The 19,719-nt window shown below is 41.4% G+C and overlaps 1 protein-coding gene across 1 annotated transcript; it reads right to left on the bottom strand.

Annotated features, from left to right (window-relative positions):
• Positions 1 to 908: 908 nt before the first annotated feature.
• On the bottom strand, positions 909 to 2,691 carry foxg1a (forkhead box G1a). The gene has a single exon (XM_038291863.1). The coding sequence runs from the start codon at positions 2,383 to 2,385 to the stop codon at positions 1,105 to 1,107; it is 1,281 nt and encodes a 426-aa protein (XP_038147791.1). The 5' UTR covers positions 2,386 to 2,691; the 3' UTR covers positions 909 to 1,104.
• Between the last annotated feature and the right edge of the window lie 17,028 nt (positions 2,692 to 19,719).

Below are 19,719 nucleotides of genomic sequence, written 5' to 3'. Positions count from 1 at the left end.
TACGAAATAATTGAAAGACTCTAAGGGATTAACGCGCTTTTTAAAATGCGTAAAAAATCTCGTTTAAAGGGAAATTTTCTGCAGTGATGGAGGAATTAGTCTGTCCTCCGTTTGCGACCTCAGCAGGCCGATCAGAATATACAGCACAATACTGACTTCCTAAGGAACAGATTCTTTGGTCTATAAAAAGCGCGTCAGCAGTTTTTTAAACCAGGTAATGAATGAATGAAGGAGAACCTTCAGAGGCCACTCTGGAAAAAAAAAAAACTTTCTGTGTGCTTTAATAAGAACATTCAATTAAAAAAGCAACAAAAAAAAAAAGTTCAGCTTTTTATCACTTTCCCTCCGTTTCTGTTCTAGCCTGCATGATACTGACACATGCATGCATTATTATTATTATTATTATTATTATTATTATTATTATTATTATTATTATTATTATTATTATTATTATTATTATTATTATTATTATTATTATTATTATTAACCAATCTAACAATCTGTATTAAAAGAAAACTATTTTAAATATTTATTCTAATACATTCTATTAAAAAAAGACATGCCTCCTCCAACAAGAAAAGAAAAAGACGAGATAAGCTCTACTCTCATCATTCTCTCGGCTTCTTATCTCAGATCACATTGCACGTCACTGACTGACATTATTATACAGAGACAAACCCCGGACACTTAGAACACACATTATGTACACAGAAATTAAAAACTGTGGGAGGAGATGGGCAGAAGAACAACAGGAACATGAAGAAGAAACAACAACAATAATAATAATAATAATAATAATAATTAAAAAAAATACCTGGAAATGTCAGTGCTGCTTTCTGTGAGTTTCTCAGTGCTGCTCTTTTTTTGTTTTGTTTTGCAGTTTCAGTCTCTCTTCTTTTTTTCTATAATAGGTAGTAGTTTATAATAATTTGTCATATTTTACATCTTAAATGTTCAGTGTTAAAAACGATAATGTTAGTGTTCCAATTATCACTCCTTCATGGATGGATGGATGGATGGATGGATGGATGGATGGATGGATGGATGGATGGATGGATGGATGGATGGATGGATGGATGGATGGATGGATGGATGGATGGGGAGTTAGTGTATGAGTGGGTTAGAAGTTGACCCCTGGTTCTGATGTGTAAAATAGTCAGACAAACCCCCGGAAAGTCCCGAGGAGAAGGCGGGCAGAGAGCCGGACAGAGACGGCCTCAGAGTGTCACATGGCAGCGAGGAAGAGGACGGAGCCTGCGGGGAATTGGAAGCCGAAGCCCGGGCAGCCTGCAACGAGCCGCCCCCTCCGGCGCTGGTCTGTGAGCTCAAGCTCGGGTGTGGGACATGAGGAAAAAAATAACTCGTCTGTCCGGCCAACAAGTTCACCGAGCACGGGTTCAATGAGTAAGTAGCCCCGGAGCAAGGCACAGAGAGGCCGCAGGGCACCGCCGAGGCCGCCAGTGCCGCCGCCGTCAGGTGGTGCGTCGCGTAGGGTAGATCCCCACCGACCAGCCGGTCCATGCTCAGCCCGTTGGAGGACGGGAACGACGAGTGGTTGTTGCTCATGTTCTGGGTGAGCATGCTGCTGTAGGACATCGGGTGGCCTGGGTATCCCGAGGAGGTCCCGTTGTAGCCGAGGGCACCGGCGGCCCGCGGGTGATGCAGGGAAAGGAAGGGGGACATGGGCCAGTACAAGGAGCCCGCCCGGTCCATGAAGGTCAGCCCGGAGGTCAGCCGGGCACCGCGCTTGAAAGCCAGCTTGGCCCGGGACGTGGTGGAGCGCCGGCGGAGCTTCCCCGTGGTCCCACCGATGAAAACGTCGTCGCTGCTGGGGTCCAGCATCCAGTAGTTGCCCTTCCCCGGGTCATCGTAGTGCCGAGGCACCTTGACGAAGCACTTATTGAGGCTGAGGTTGTGTCTGATGGAGTTCTGCCAGCCCTGCTTGTTCTCCCGGTAATAAGGAAAGTTTTTCATGATGAACTCATAGATGCCGTTCAGGGTGAGCCGTTTCTCCGGACTCTGCCTGATGGCCATCATGATCAGCGCGTTGTAGCTGAAAGGAGGTTTTTCGTACTTGCCGCTCTTCTTCTCTCCGTCTTTCTCTCCGTCTTTTCCGTCCTTTTTCTCCTCCTGCTTCTCCTCCGGGCAGCCCTCCGGGTTCAGAGACTCGCTCTTCAGCTCAGCTTTGCCGTCCGGCTGGGAGGCCGGGAGGTGCGCTTTCTGCTCCGCATCATCCGGGCCAGCGACTCGGTGCTGGTTCTGGTGGTGATGGTGGTGGTGACTGTTGTTGTTGTCGCTTTGCACGGCCTCTGGTACCAAACTGTTTATACTGAACGACGATTTCGGAATCATCTTCACCTCTTTGCGCTCTCCCATGTCCAACATCACCGAGCAGTGGAGGGGGGAACCGGCAGCGAGCAGAGGCGGGCGGCGAACACAGCTGGGTTTCGGTCCTCCCGGTCTCCACCAGCGAACCAGGACGGGAAGGAAGGAAGGGGGGATTAGAAAGGAAGAAAGAAAGTATAGCCTAACAAACTATTTCATGTTCGGTTTGGGGAGAAAAGGGGAAACACACACAACACACATGTACACACACATCGATAGGAGACAGATAGCTGCAATTAATTAGGGAGCCGCAGCCACTAAAGCAAGTGAAAAACATTGGTTGGACCTTCCCAGTCCTCAGCCAACCAGGGGAACATTAGTATTAAACTTTAAGGCGTCCACTGCGCGCTCGACCAATCACGATGCGCGGAGAGACACGCACATCCGCCAATAGCGGGCACGCTGCAAAAAATAGCAGACAGCCTCAGGATTTGGCTCTGCGCTGCGGGAGTGTGGATATACCAGGCCTAAAGCTGGAAATCTGCAGCATTACAGGGAATCTGCTGCTTAAGAAGGGATAGATTGATTTATTTAGGATTAGTATTTTCCCTGTTGTGTCATCTTCTCTCTGTTTGCATCACACGGTACTCTGGTAAATCAGCGCACCGATATTAGCCTGAACTTTTCAGACAATATGAAGAAAAGCCAGACTTGCGGAACTTTGGGCAACTTTTTGCAGCGCTCCATCAACACTGATCCCCCCCCCCCCCCCCCCCCCCCCCTCCCCTGTCAACTAAACCGGAGCTGGAAGCGCGCGCGGTGCATGCGTCAGCCCAAATCCTCGCCGCTCTTCACATTTACACTCCTTCGATTCAAATATTTGCCCCTTAGGCGTCTGCAAAACTGTTTACATCCCATCTCTGAGGGAAAATAAACAGAGAGGGAGTCCGGAGGGCACGGACACGGACACGGTCAGCACACGCAGTGGGGATGGGTGATTTGGGGGGTGGGGGGAGGGTGTCGCAGTAGACAGAAACACGGATTGTCTCTGGGGGGGGGGGGGGGGGGGGGGACGTGCATCCTGTAAAATGAGCGTGAAATATGTAGCGGGGAGGCGGAAAGAGTTGCATATCAATCGGCTGTTTCACTCCTACCTTTCTCCTGCTGGAGGACAGTTTCAGCAAACAAACAGCAGAGGAGAAAAAAGAAAACAGGCTCTGCTCATTTGAAGCGGAGGTTAATGGGAAGATTCACAGAAGGCCGCAAAATATTCAAACCTAAGAGCGTTTGTAAAATCTAGGAAAACATGAGTTATTTTGGCAGAAGCATTTCTGTTAAACCTGGAGTTTCTCTGTGTTTTAGAGGCTATTTTCACATGAAGGCGTCATCGCCGCACGCAGACCGCAGAGTGAGTCAAACTGCTCCAAAATGTTTCTCAGTCATTCCACAACAATCCAAGAGGTTTCTGTCAGAATCCCCCACAGCTGGCTGTTGCCATCACCGCCTTCTGTGTCAAAGAGAAGAAATGGGTCAGAGAATAGAAGCGCGAGCGCGCAGACACCGCGTTCCTGCGAGGGCCAGCCTCATTCAGAGTTTACCCAAATATAAACAGCACATCAGGAAAAAAGGCTATCATTGTGTCTGCAGCAGAACATTATTCACAGTCAAAAGGAGAAGTTTGGTTCTGTCTGGTTCTGTTGGAAATAAACCCACCTGTCCACTGCAGCGCAGCTGCCGGACCTGTTTAAAGCGCACAGAGCCTCACAGCCACAAGTGATTTCTTTATTTCTGGAAGGTTATTGTTTGGCATTTTGAAAACACCAGAAGTAGGAAATCTTTTTAAATCATAATTTTATCTCAGATTGCACCTGGTTTTACAGATTCGTCCCCGAATCGGTGAGATATCCAAACCTCCAACTATGGACACGGACACTTAAACGCCTCACCATTTAAATTAGTCCATTATTCCAAGGTGGTGCATTCATTTATTTATCCCCCTGAGACATAAAAAAAATTAACTATATGTAACATTTAAGATATATTTAATGAGTTGTATGATTATTGTTGTTGTGCTTTATTTACACTGCAAAAAAATTTAATCTAAATAAGTATTTTTTTTCTTAAAATAAGTGCACGTTGTGTTGAATTAAGGATGTAAGTGAGACACTTTGCCAATGGAACAAGATAATTTGATTTAAAATTAGGGGGGAAACAAGTGCATAATATCTAATTACTTTATTTTAAGAGTAAAAATACTAATTCCATTGGTAAATAATTTTATTTACCTGCTCTACAGGGTAAATACACTCAATATACGTAATTAAGACATTTTTTTGTACTAATTTTTATATCGTTTTAGCAGTGTGTTTTAGATTTTATGTGCTCCTGTCAGATGAGTTGCTTGTCTAACTAATCTCTATTTTTGTTTATTTCTGTGGTTTTGTTTCTAGCAAAAAATAAAAATTAAACCCCTTTGGGGTTTTTTTTCTGTGTTTTTTTTTTTTTTTTTCTCCTGCCTTTCTATCCGCTGCTGTTTGGGGTTGATCTCTGACGGTCAGTGAGCTTTGACTTGTGGTACCCGCTGCTTGTCGCTGAGGATGAACAAATCGCTCCGTCTGGCTGCTGAGCTGCAGGAGCTCCTGTCAGCCTGGATCCTGCGGCAGAAACAGGCTGCAGGAGGCGGAGGAGGCGCTGCACACAAAGCCCCAATAAAAAAAATCATACTGAATAAAAATACGTTTTTAAACCACGTTTCACGCCATCTGATCCATTCTCTATCTGAAAAGGGGGACTATTTCAAATATAAAATCATTTATAAACCCGTTTAAAAAAAGTTTGACCTCAACTAAACCATTCTGCGTTTGTTTTGCTGTAGAGCTCGACCCTATGAGGCCTGTCTGTTCCCAGAATGAGGCGTTAATCCTCAGATGGACCGAGGAAAGGCAGGACTGAGTGAAACCAGAACACATCCTAAACAAATAGGCTCCTCACCTGCTTGGCTGTTTGTGTTTCATCCTCAGCAGAAGAAGCATTTTGACCAAACCAACCATCCGGATGCATGAACCCAATATAAAGCCACCCAATACTGGCTTTAGAAATGTCTTTCTATTTAGTGTATTGCACTATTGAACATAAGATTTGTTTATTATCATTATGAGACAATGCTTGTAATGGCTACTTTTCTTAGTATATAAATCTATTTATTTTGTATTCGGAGATTACTCAAAAATATAATTTCCTTATTTGTTCTTCAGAACATTCTTCACATTTTTTTACTTTGAAGAAGCAAAGCTAAATACCACTTTAGTCAGTTTAAAGGGATAATCTGTCCTCTAAGAGGAATGATCTGATAAATATTCCAATGAAATCTTTGTCGACTTCCTTTTTTCCAGATTTCTTTATTCATTTGCAGTGTTTATTCTACCAGTTAACCAGCAGCGTCGTTCAGGTCAAAGTTTTCTTCCAAATTAAGCTGGAAGTTATGTTTTTTTGTTGTTTTTTCTTTTTTTTTTTTTCTTTGATAGATGTGAAGCAGCATGTTTTCACCATCTGCTGTTTTCCTCTGAAACACAGATGTTTAGTGAAGCAGGACATGTCTCCGTTTCTGGCTTATCGTCGCTGGTCAGCTTTAAGGAGGATCTTTTTTTTTCTCTTTCTAGTCAAAAATGGAGGGGGGGGAAAAGTAAAACATCCAACCTGACAAAGCTGCGAGGGATCCCTGTTAAAGAGTCACTCAGAGCTTCTGGAAGCTGTAGATAGCAACTGAATTCCTTCAATGCAGACTTTTTGTTCGTTTTGAAGGTTAAAAATCTTCTAATCTAAAAATCTTCAGAAAGTCATTTACATTCTTGTTTTTTTATTTTTTTTAATGGGAGGCTGCATTCAGTTTTCACAAATTTTATTTATTTATGACGCGCTGCGGTCTGCTGCATATTTTGATGCAATTAAAGTTATATAATTATATACATCAAATAGGTTAGGCCGCTGCATCACATCTACACTCTCTTATATTGAATTTCTTCTCAGAGGGAAGTTTAGATCTGGGTTCACAGGCTGGGATCACTGATCAGAAGTTGGATCTTCATAAACCAGGATGAGAGAAAACCTCTGGGACTAGTTTTGTTGTTGTGATCAGTCATCAGTGATCAGCCAAGGTCTGATTCACAAAACAAGCCAATAAGATAATTCTCTTTGCATGTATTTATCATCAGAGAGGAGCGGCTCATTATTTCAGGATCACTGCGTTTCCAACACATGGCAGCCAGACATGGTGATGCGGAGCTGACTGCTGTTCGCGTTGATTTAACTCACATGATGTTATTATGTTGCCCATTTTAACACTAGAAGCTCTTAAAAAATCGCACCTGATGCACGCGAGCTTCAATATTTGTCACAAAAAAATAAAGATTAACTTGAAATATCTGGATTTTCCCGGGTGGATCCAGGTGATCTGATGTTTTCCCAGACTCATTTCAACATTTGGTGTTTCTTGGTTTTTAAAAAGAAATATATGTCAGCCGATATATATTTTACTTGCACGTACCTTTGTTTTTGTTTTTTTTTTTTTGTTTCTTCACATCATCCTAACATCATCCTTCCCTTTAATAGAAAAAAAGACGTGTAAAATTCCCTAAGATGGATTATAAAGAGCACTATGGCTGCAGGTTTCCCTGTAAGAACAGTCAGTATCTGATAATGTTCTGGGAGAAAAAAAAAAAAAAAAACAACTCTTCAAAATCACAGGTTTATGGATTGGCCTCAAAAATGGCGGGAATTTATTTTTAAAATATTTCATCCCGTTGTTTGTTTGTTTTTTCTTTAATGGCCATTCTTTTGGAATTGGAATAAATGTGTCTGTCCTGCAGAATCCATCCTGGGACACTTTCTGTTTTTATTCTGTAAGGAATTAAAAGATGATGAAATGGGAAACAAATGTCTGTTAATGGTATTTTCAGTGTGCAGCTTGTTTCAGCTCTTCTCACCTAGAAAAAAACATTGGATTAATTTTTCAATAAATCTCTATACAACAAAGCAGAATCTGCGCCTTTATTTACTTACTGTTATTTTTACAAATCATCATATACTCTATTGGTGTCTGTAAGGACATAAACAAAAGACCATAAAAAGAAAGACATTAAATTCATTATCGTTCTCAACATTTTTGGCTTAAATCAACTTCATTTTGATGCAAAGCATCCATTTAAACTCTGTAGTTAAATTTATATGTTTATAGATAAATGTGTTTCTTCTTTGTTAAATAATCATGAAAGCTTTAAAACTTAAGATTTCAGTCCATCCGTGATCAGAAACAGACATCCTGATCTGTCAGACTTTGATTGATTCCTGATTCATTGTTAAACCAAAAATCAACATTAAGCAGGAAAATGAAAGCTGTGAATTTCTCAAACCGATTTCTTTCCATTCAAGGATGAAGTGAAGAATAAAAGTTTGAGGGGAAAAAATAGACTGACATTTAACAGACAAAAAGATTAAAAAAGCTTTAGATTGAGCCTGTTTTAATCAGCTAAGTAACAAACATAAAAAACATGAACATTTAAAACGAAACGATTTCGATCAGTTTGACCTAAAAGAAGAGAAAACAAACTATTCAAAACTTTTTATTTAGTTCAATCCTAAGCAGCTAATGTAATGTTAAATTTCGTTTATATATTTTTGTTTCCGAATAAAAAACTGATGAGAGAAATCCAAACAACCAAAGGTTTTTAAAAAATCAGGGTTTTTGTGTAATTTTACTTATTTTTGTTCAATGAAAACATACTTTTTGTTGTTTATGTAACAAAAACAGGATGCAGATTCTTTTGTCTCAGCTCTACAAATACTTTAGATGTTTGATTGGTTTTGAACATTTAGAAGATTTGTCCTTCATTTAAAACCAAGAGAGGGTCCGAGTTACATTTCAGTATTTTTAAAGCGACCAAAAAAACCTTATCCTAGATAGAACATCCTGGAAGTTGTTTGTCAGAAGGAATCAATAGAAGTAGAAAGATTGAGGGGAAACTGGAGAAGAAGCTGCGATGTTTCTGTTAAAAAACAAGCAGGAGAATCATTAGCTTTGTTGGTGCTGCACGTTTAATGCTCCAATCAATGCCAAGCGCTGCAAATAAATGCATGAACCGCGCTGCCACCCGGCTGGATGCCGCAGCTTCAAAGCTCGGACACCAAGAGGGAGCCAGCAGGGTAATTAGTGGATCAACAGCGACATCCTGAGGCCATAGCAGGAATTACACACAGAGAGTTCACTTTTTGAAGTCATAGCAGCCTTCCTGGTCCTTACCGATGAAAACCGCCATGCGAAACAACCTTAGTAAACAAAAACATTATATTAAATTCTAATCAGTTTATTTCTATAGCACCAATTCACATTATGTCATCTGAAGGCACTAGTCAGATTGGTTCAAAGTTTTCGACTCATTGACTCTTCAGCAATCCCTCACACCAAGCATGCATGTAGCAACAGTGGAAAGGAAAAACTCCATTTTAACAGGAAGAAACCTCCAGCAGAACCAGATTACACATCCTCCATCAGCGCTCCGCTCCGCTCACATATGTCGTGCGGAGTGCTTGTCTGTCATGTTAATCACTGAGAGATGTTCCACATCCACCGCTACTCTTCCGCATGTCACCGTCCACGTACGTATTCTCCATCCGTCACCGACAAAATACGGAGCTGAGCAATTTTTTGCTCCGTTCCGGTCCAGCCAGGTCAAGATCCGCTATAGCAATCGCACCAAACAGGAAAAAGAACAGCGAGGTGATCTGTTTTTTTCAATTGAAATATAGTAACGACTGATCGGTAACTACAAATTAGAGCATAATTCTTATATATTTCAAAATAAAAATAAGACAGTTTATTTAAATGATTGGGTGCAGGGCGGAGACGGAGGATGTGGGATTTCGGGGTAAGCGGCCATCTGCTGAGGCCGACTGGGGTTCAGGTACAGAAGCAGACATAGAAAATGAATCAGAGATACAAAAGGCAACTGTCAACCAGCTCCACAGGCGGCCCCGTCCAGGAAACACACAGCCAGGCAGACGAGCTCCAAGCCAGCTCCCATGTCAGAGGATGAAGAGAGCACATCTAGTTAGACACAATCAGAGAAACAGGACTACACTGAAAAACATTGAAAAAGTCCAACATCTATAAACAAAGGTGTTTGTGGCAGAAACACAGCTGATATTTCTCTCCAACAAATGAATTCTGAATTTAATGATCGTCTGTCCAAACGGTCAATTACCTGAGATCACTATCAAGTCGACTATATAGTCCATGCTCTATATAGTGATGGAGGGATTTAGGGGTTAGGGCGGACGGTCGGTCACAGCCAATGGGTCGTTAGGAGCAGAGTTGGGAACCCTTGTTGTACTGGCAAAACTCAGGCCTGGTAAGAGTTTGGTGCGGCCATGGAGAAAGACTATCAGTCGGCCACAAAGTGACTCTAGCTTACCGTCCGGTGCCTCCACAGCACAAAACAATTCTTCACTATTACAGATTACAGTAGGAGTGGGAACTACTAACTTAGACTGACGACATTCTTGGACAGTGAAAGGAATACTTTGAGGATTTCGTAAACCTAGGCATCAAACCTTTCCCTTTTGTGAGATCAGATTCTTTTGTGTGGTCTTTCAAATTTCCAAATATATGAGACTTGTATGTGATCTCCACTGCATTCACACAACTAAAGCATCCTTCATGCGCTGTAGAGGACACAATGATGTCACAAGCAAGCATTTTCTGTGTTTACGGAAGTAAACATGGATGGTACCCGAGGCTAGAGTCACAGAAGCAATCAAAGAGTTTGGTTGATTGTCAGACCTCAGAAAGAGCAGTACAGTTTTCATCCTAAACATGGAACACTGGACCAGCTCTACACCTCTGCAGTGTTCTAGAGGGTTTATGACAGTTTGCCCAAGAGGTTCGCCTTTGATTTGTGGGTCTGTAGAAGGCATTCCACTGTGACCCTCATGGTGCCCTGTGGGAGGTACTACAGCAGACCAGAGCCAGGGCCCCAGATTCAGTCTCATTAGAAGTTATAGCAGGAGTCTGATCTGCATTTATTCAGACTTGTATTGAGTGCACATTGGACTGTCCTCTGTCACATTGGGCTGGTTTGGGGCCAGCAGATTTCTGGATGACTTGGTTATGCTGGCTTCCTCCAGCCAATAGCTAAGGCCTGTCCTGGCTACTATGTCTCTCAGGTGGCAGAGAGAGTATAAGTACAAATTTTATACAAATGGGATTTGTTCAAACCAACAAAAATTGTAGCTGGACTGGTTCTAATTTGGCATAGGTGCCGAAAAGGGGACTGAAATCCCCCTTTTTCTTGCTTTTACATGTCAAATAAAGCTTTCACAAATCAGAAACTGGGATTCAAAGTTCTGCTATTATCATATAATAACATAATCCATGTTAAGATGTAAAAAACACTTTTTTTAATAGATTAGAATAAAGACACATGGAAGAGATGGAATAACCCTTTGCTTCGAATCAAAAGCTATTTCAGCTTCATGCTTATGTGTTCTTTTCACTCATGCAGTATAGTAGTTTTAAGCTTCGTATTTCAAGAGAGGTTGAGACCTGAGCTGACCTTTAATCAGGTAGCCAGTTTTTATACGATGATTGGTCTGAAAACAGTCAACTAAGCCTCATCAAGGTTGTTGGCATACCTTTCCACCTGACACTCCATAAAACATTACGTTTCACACTTTAAGCCAGCCGCCGTCACACAGCAAGTTGATAAGCAGCAAGATTGCAAAACAGCAGTTCCTAGAATTTCTGTCTATCTCTGTTCTGTTTGATCTTCACCAGTTTGATCTGGTTGAACTGTAAAGTGCCTTGAGATGACATTTGTTGTGAATTGGTGCTATAGAAATAAACTGAATTGAATTGAATTGAATTTCCAATCCAACTTTATTTATAAAGCACTTTAGAATTTCTCAAAGGACCAAAGTGCTGTACAGTGAAACAACATAACACCATTTTCACAGAATCAAAACACAAGCATAAAAGAAGACTATAAAATCTATAATCAAATATCAGTCATTTCAAATAATGTATCACAGACTAAAATCAACCTGAAAGCCAAGACTAAGAGATGAGTTTTTAAGAGTGATTTAAAATCAGACAAAGAAGTAGACAATTTAATTTGCAATATAAGGACATTCCACATTTTTGGAGCTGCCACAGAGCTCCAAAAGGAGTGTTCAACTGGCCCAGTCGCTACAAGCATGCTTAGTGTGAGGGATTGCCTTCAATGAGTCGATGCAATCAGCTGGTTTTCCTTAGATAGAAAACTTTGAATCAATTTGACAGTTTGATCTGGTGAACCGTAAAGTGCCTGTTAGATGTGGTCAGTCTGCCTCCTAACACCTGCCTGCACATGGAGGGCTATAAAACTGCAGTCAAGGTTTAAGCCTGTCGTAGCTTCCCGACATGATAGCTGTGCATATGCTGGTGAAGATTCTCAGTCATCCAGGTCATAGTCATTCCAAAAAAGTTAAGAAACAAGCCACTCGATTTGGTTTCCTAGTTTGAAGACATTTGGCTTCCCATCCAGGAAGGTTTTTCAATTCAAAATGTCAGAATTAGCATTGAGATGGAAAGCTTTATACAGTAACCCAAAAACTTGTTTTGGCTTAGAAAACATGCAAATTGAACCAGAAGATTCATCTTGGGTTCTTTGTAAGCCTCGAGTTATAAATATATTACCGCAAACATTGTGAAATTGATACATATTATAATATGTAGCCTGGCCGTAAGGTAGGTAAGATAAGTAAACTTATGTAGTGTCATGATCTTTGCACTGATGTCTGGTAGGATTACTCATTTCACTCACCTGCTTAACTCCGTCCTGTTCTCATTACTGCTCATCTAATCCACCTCTTTCAGCCTCTATTTGACCAGCCTTCTACCAGTAGTCAGTTCCAGATTATTCAAGCCTGTGGTGAGAGTTCTCTAGCGTACGTTTATTTCTGATTGCCTGATCCTGACCCATTCTGCCTCTGACACTCTGAGCCTGTCTGTCCCTGTTCTGATCTTTTTGCCTGACCTGTCTTCCGACTCCTGCTGTATTTGTACCCGTCTGTGAACTGAACCTGGAACCGTTTCCCAACTCCATTCCCTCGGCACCTCTTTGGACCTCTGATCTCCTGGGTCTGATTACTGAGCATGTCCTCCACAGCGGCTTTGCCTTTGCTTTCTGGATTATCCTGCCTTCCTTCATCTTCTCGGTTCTTATTTCCTGCCTGTCCTGCCACATCTGAGACTTCAGCTTCTGGGCAGCACCCGCCAAATCACGTTGGTAGCCAACTGGCTGGAACCAACCTTTCTCTCTGGGCTCAGACTGAGCTATAAGACCAGGTTAGTTACTCACACGTTCGTTATTATCCACCTCCAGATAGACATTAGGGTTGTCAAAAGTATTGATACTCAAAAAAGTATCGATACTGAAACGTTGTAACCGGATACAATACTCATTTTTAAAAGTATCGATACAGTGCCACCACCAGTGGCACCTAAGCAGTCATTCATCTAAAGTGCAGAATAGAGGACAAAGCACTTTCAGAACACTGTGTGATTGAATAATTTTGTGCACTTTTCAGTTTCAGACTTTTTTTTTGTAACAGGTGCAGCTGCTGAGAATTATTTTTGTTTCTTAACCGGTTTGGCTAGTGTCATTGTTATGAGTGCAAAGCATAGCCAAGGAAGAAACACTTAATTTTCATTTTATACGTTTTTTTATCAAGCTTGCTTAATATTGTGCACAGCATACAACCTTTATTGTATTTATTTATTGTATTTTATTTATTAATGAAAATATTTCTGTAGAATTTTGGAGTCTTTGTTTTTATCCTTGTTGTATCGAAAATGGTATCGGGTATCGAATATTTTCGGTATCGAGTTGAAAAGTTTAGAATCGTGACAACCCTACTAGACATGGTGACTAACCTGTTGTCTTGTTCTGAAAAAGTTCCTGCCTTAGAAGCCGATGCTGATCACTATGGTTCACTTTCTAATAAACGTTTTGAAAAATGTAACTGTTTGTCGGCCTCAAATACTGGGTCCTATTGTTCTGAGCCTAACATGTAGATGAATAATGCAAGCTTTGACGGCTTTGAAACTTTGCACAATTGTGGTCAGGTAGTAACTTTACCTGAGATATGAATAACTTGATGTGTTTAAAATTTAGAGACCCATAAACACATGCCTAAAATAAGCCAACATGCCAAAAATTAGTATTTATATCTGTATTATTTACTTTGAAGTAACTTGACCAGAGATTGTCATAGACAGACATGATAGCTTGTTGAAAAGATGGGGTTGTGAGTCCAGCGATGCCAAATGCATGAAAATTTAGTAGAAAATCCCTTTATTGCCCAACAATAGGGAAACTGTGGTGTCACAGCAACAAAAACATTACAGCAAAATTTGTCACAAAAATCTGGATCTTAAAAGTGTATAAAACTAACAGAATAAGCCTAGTTAAAAAGGCAGAGTTAAAAAAAAATACCGTACAGTGTTTTCACAAATATAAATACTTTGCTGTCACCCGAAGAATAAGACAATTAATATACAGCATTGGACATTTTAACAATAGTGGATGAGTGAAAATACTTGTTTAAGTGACTAAGATAGAAACTGTGCACAAATCAGCATGAATTGTTAGAATGAGAATATATGGACCTAGTATTGTAGGCAGACAAAGAGTTCAGGTTTGTTTTCTTGTTTGTTTTTTGTTTGTTTGTTTTTTTCAGTGTCCTGTCTGGCGATGTGGCAATAAGAATATTTGTCTTGATACCAAAAAGAGCCCAAAAGATTCTGCTTTCACAGGTGGAGCAATAGGGCTATCATTTTTGCTTGATTTATGCATATAAATAGCTTTATTATAATTCATGCAGGGAGTATTAGAGATTATATGGACACTGCAATGTAAGTAGAACAGGAAAGGAAAAACAGAAAAATTGAGAAAAGATGGAAGAAAGAGGAGATAAAAGGGGGATAAAAGGGAGATAACGATAAAACATTATGAGTCTGCTTCATTACCTGCAAAGAGATGTAAAAAGAACAGCCCAACCAATACATAAAGTATAAGAGATGCACTAAAGTAACACCTTGATGCTATCACTAAAGTATAAGTAGTATTACTTAATCTGACATTTACAAGAAGTGACCTTCTAGATGAGTAACTGGGTTACCACTAAAAACTGTCCAGCAGGGGAGGGTCGATTCCTCCTCAGAGTGTTTGGATTTTAGGAACATTCGTTTGATTGGAAACAGTAATTTAAATTATGTCATAGCTTTACTAAAATTCCATCAAGCCAAAATTACAATTGTGTCACATTGTCTCTTTTATGTGCTGTTATCACTGTGATGTCAAACAGTACGGTACATTGAGGGATTCAGCAAACCATGTTCCAATGTTTCTCTTTCTTTGCTTTGGGACACTTCATTCATTTAGTGATGTAACACACTGACTGTGGATGCTACGTTCACTTGGTATCAATGAATTCAACACAACCCCAACTTCACACCAAGTTATCAATGATCCCTGGCCAAGCTAATAAAAATTACATTAAAATGTATTGCATAAATATTCAATTATGGAATATCCGCTTATGTTAGGCAGTTGTTCATAGTCCTCTAAATGTTATAAACTCCGAGTGTATAACATTTAGAGGACTAGTAGTCGTTACCAGTTTTTTCTTATAGGTAACATCACTTCTTGTCCACAATTAAGCAAAGTTTCAGACCTGTCAGAGTTTGTATTATTAATCTACATACGTTTATATGTCTTATCTTCATATGGGCATGCTTTATTTAGTTCCTTTTTAGATTATAAAAACATGCATCGATTTTGTAAATGTAATGTAAAATGTAAATCCCTTTATTGCCCCACAATGGGGAAATACACATTAAACCCATCCCATTGGGGAGCATCAATCCCCCCCCCCCCCCCCCCCCGGCTGCCTTTTTGTGGCGCCCAGGCAGCAGTGTGGGGTTTAAGGCCCCGTCCACACGAAGATGAACCCTGGCCTAAACGCACAAATTTTTCACCAAACCAGCCTCTCATCCACACGAAGCCGGCGTTTCGGGGGTCTGTAAACGATCTTTTTTTTATTCAGCCTTCAGAGTGGGAAGATTTCGAAACGCCGTTTTCGCGTTTCCATCTTTACGCTCTAACCGAATTTTTTTTTTTACACGCATGCGTCATAGCGTCACCTCTAAACACGCATGCGCGACACATCACAACAACAATGGCGCCGTTGCTGCTAATGCTACTTACCCTGCTGTCGGGCTTACAACAGAATCTTCTTCTTCTGGAATATCTCCAGGAAGAACAGAGCAATATCGACGACATAGTTCAGCACCTGAATTTGACTTAACCACCAAAATAGACCCGCAGGGCAACCATGTATAAATATTAGTGCGCATGCCCAACATTTCGTCGCTTATTTTTGCTTTGGCACCACAGCGCCACTTACAGGCCTGGCATACATTTTGCAGCGTTTTCATGCATTCGTGTGGACGATCACATTTATTTTACGTCTCCGTCTTTACTGCAAACGTTTTGGAAAATATCAGCGTTTCGTGTTCGTTTTGACTTCGTGTGGACGGGGCCAAAGAGTCTTACCCAGGAACCCAGAGTGCAGGCTGCGGGGATCGAACTGGGTACCTACAATTAGGCAATACTAGGCAGTTGCCTAGGGACCCAAGTTCCTTTCCCTAAAATGCCATCAGAACTCTTATAATATTAATTGTGTCTCAGCCCCCCCGACACCCCCACCCCCCACCCCTTCAGTGTCCGCCATATTGGATCAGTCTATTTGCTGCACATGTTCAGAAAGGTCTAAACGGACAGCAGCAAATTATTTGAAAACAAACGATGCAAAGAGCAGTGTTGCCAACTTAGTGCTTTAGTCGCTATATTTAGCCAATTTTCAGACCCCTCTAGCACTTTGATTTAAAAAAAAAGTGCCTAGCGCCAAATCTAGCGACTGCTACTGGAGACTTTGGCACCAACATATAAAAGCAGCGAACTCTGCTCTCCAGTGCAAGTAGATTGGTAACCCCGCCTCCTGCTCTCCTCTATCTTGTCTGCTGTCATGATTCATGCAGCTGTTATTTCATCCAAATGAAAAATGGAGAACAGATTTTCACAGTCTTGGTTCTGTTATGCTTTACTGTGCTCCATGGTTTCAAGTTTTATTGGTCTAATTCATATTTTGTTGTATTTTCTGGATATATAAGTTCTTTGGTTTTTATTTTTTGCCCTCTTGTGTTGGTCTCCTTTTCCATAGCTCCTTCCTGGATTGCTCTCCGCTCACACCTGCTCCTTATCAGCTCGTTAGCCCTGCCTTTGTTCAGTCAGCCATATACACTCACCGGCCACTTTATTAGGTACACCTGTCCAACTGCTCGTTAACACTTAATTTCTAAGCAGCCAATCACATGGCGGCAACTCAGTGCATTTAGGCATGTAGACATGGTCAAGACAATCTCCTGCAGTTTAAACCGAGCATCAGTATGGGGAAGAAAGGTGATTTGAGTGACTTTGAACGTGGCATGATTGTTGGTGCCAGAAGGGCTGGTCTGAGTATTTCAGAAACTGCCTTGTTGATGCCAGAGGCCAGAGGAGAATGGCCAGACTGGTTCGAGCTGATAGAAGGGCAACAGTGACTAAAATAACCACCCGTTACAACCAAGGTGGGCAGAAGAGCATCTCTGAACGCACAGTATGTCGAACTTTGAGGCAGATGGGCTACAGCAGCAGAAGACCACACCGGGTGTCACTCCTTTCAGCTAAGAACAGGAAACTGAGGCTACAATTTGCACAAGCTCATCGAAATTGGACAATAGAAGATTGGAAAAACATTGCCTGGTCTGATGAGTCTCGATTTCTGCTGCGACATTCGGATGGTAGGGTCAGAATTTGGCGTCTACAACATGAAAGCATGGATCCATCCTGCCTTGTATCAACGGTTCAGGCTGGTGGTGGTGGTGTCATGGTGTGGGGAATATTTTCTTGGCACTCTTTGGGCCCCTTGGTACCAATTGAGCATCGTTGCAACGCCACAGCCTACCTGAGTATTGTTGCTGACCATGTCCATCCATTATGACCACAATGTACCCAACTTCTGATGGCTACTTTCAGCAGGATAATGCGCCATGTCATAAAGCTGAAATCATCTCAGACTGGTTTCTTGAACATGACAATAAGTTCACTGTACTCAAATGGCCTCCACAGTCACCAGATCTCAATCCAATAGAGCATCTTTGGGATGTGGTGGAACAGGAGATTCGCATCATGGATGTGCAGCCGACAAATCTGCGGCAAGTGTGTGATGCCATCATGTCAATATGGACCAAACTCCCTGAGGAATGCTTCCAGCACCTTGCTGAATCTATGCCACGAAGAATTGAGGCAGTTCTGAAGGCAAAAGGGGGTCCAACCCGTTACTAGCATGGGGTACCTAATAAAGTGGCCGGTGAGTGTATACTCTCCCTCTGCTGTCACACTTTGCTGGTTCCTTGTTGTTGCTGGTTCTGTCGTTGCTGGTTCCTCGTTGCTGTTGTCTTCCTACTTTGTCTCTCCCTGGCTCCTCGTGCTCGGTTCCCCCTGATGTCTCCATGGTTCTGGTTTGTTTTACGTTTTAAGTTGGATTTTTGGATCCCTGCCTTTGTTTACTGTTTCCACAAATTAAATTGCAAAAACTTCCCTCAGCCTCTCTGCCTCCGCATTTGGGTCCTCAAACCACAACCTGACTGACACAGATGTCTACAGTGAGAAGAAGGACTGGGTTATTTACTTTTGCCTTTTTAGAAACACTGGAGACTTTGGAGACATCTAAAAGCAGTGAACTCTGCTCTCCAGAGCAAGTAGATTGGTAACCCCGCCTCCTGCTCTCCTCTATCTTGTCTGCTGTCATGATTCATGCAGCTATTATTTCATCCAAATGAAAAATGGAGAACAGAGAAGCAGATCATGGCTTGTCCACAGTGAAAAGAAGGACTGAGTTATTTACTTTAGCCTTTTTGGAATCACAGGAAGGAGCAATCAGCTAAGTGAGCTTAGAGCTTGGAAAAAAATCTTTCATTCCTTTAGAGACAGCATGAAAAGTCAGCTGAGTACAAAACATAGAGAGGAAAACAAGAAGAAAAGGGACAAGAAGAGAGGGACAAAACCTAGAACAAATAATGGATGTCTATTCTATTAACATTTCTCTATCTGTAGAATGGGTATTTTAGTGTGTTGTCTTCTCAGTTCAGGGGGCCCCCTGCCTGTCTTTGCCAAGGGCCCCACATTTCCTAAACCCACCCATTCTTGCAACCTTCTCAGAGGACAAGCGCACAGCTCTAACGATTAGGCCAACACTCCCCAGATTTTACAGTTTGCAGTAAAATATTTAAAACTAGATAGATAGATAGATAGATAGACAGACAGACAGACAGACAGACAGACAGACAGACAGACAGACAGACAGACAGACAGACAGACAGACAGACAGACAGACAGACAGACAGACAGACAGACAGACAGACAGACAGACAGACAGACAGACAGACAGACAGACAGACAGATAGATAGATAGATAGATAGATAGATAGATAGATAGATAGATAGATAGATAGATAGATAGATAGATAGATAGATAGATAGATAGATAGATAGATAGATAGATAGATAGATAGATAGATAGATAGATAGATAGACTTTATTCCGGACCCATGATCCAATAAATACATACATAAAAATACAATAAAAAATGGTTAATGATAAAAACACAATACAAGTACCATTATTGATTAAATAGGATCTTTAAGAAGACAGGAATACCAGTGTCTCCACAGCTTAGACTGATATCGGATTGCATTACGTGTGGTATCAGTAAGTGACAAAATAATATCGTTTTCAGATGCATTTAACCTACAAATAAACTTATACATTAACTTTCGTAGAACAGCTTGTAGGGTGTTAACTCTTGCTGTGACAAACATCTCACTTGCACTGGACCATCTTGGACGTTTCAAAAGTAACCGCATAGCATCATTATAGGCCACCTGCAGCCTTTGCAGGTTGACTTTTCTATATGTGGTCCACAGGTGAGCAGTGTACAGAGAGGTACAATATGCATTAAACAGTTCCACTTTGACTTTATCAGTACATGAACCGAATTTACGAGCAAGGGTATTAGCTTGAGCATACAACAATCTACATTGTCTGCAAATATCATCATCGTCTGACAGATTTTCTGTGATGATGTGCCCAAGATACTTGGTTTTGTTTGTAACACCCAGCACAGTATTTGACAGCAGAAAATCTGGAAACTCAGTAGATTTATCTTCCTTACTCCTACAGATCGTGATCACACTTTTAG

The sequence above is a fragment of the Cyprinodon tularosa genome, unplaced genomic scaffold (assembly GCF_016077235.1).
Source record: "Cyprinodon tularosa strain WSP-4 unplaced genomic scaffold, ASM1607723v1 ctg302, whole genome shotgun sequence".
NCBI lineage: Eukaryota > Metazoa > Chordata > Actinopteri > Cyprinodontiformes > Cyprinodontidae > Cyprinodon > Cyprinodon tularosa.
The sequence above is the reverse complement of the archived record's forward strand: the minus strand, read 5'-3'. Positions and strand labels throughout refer to the sequence as shown.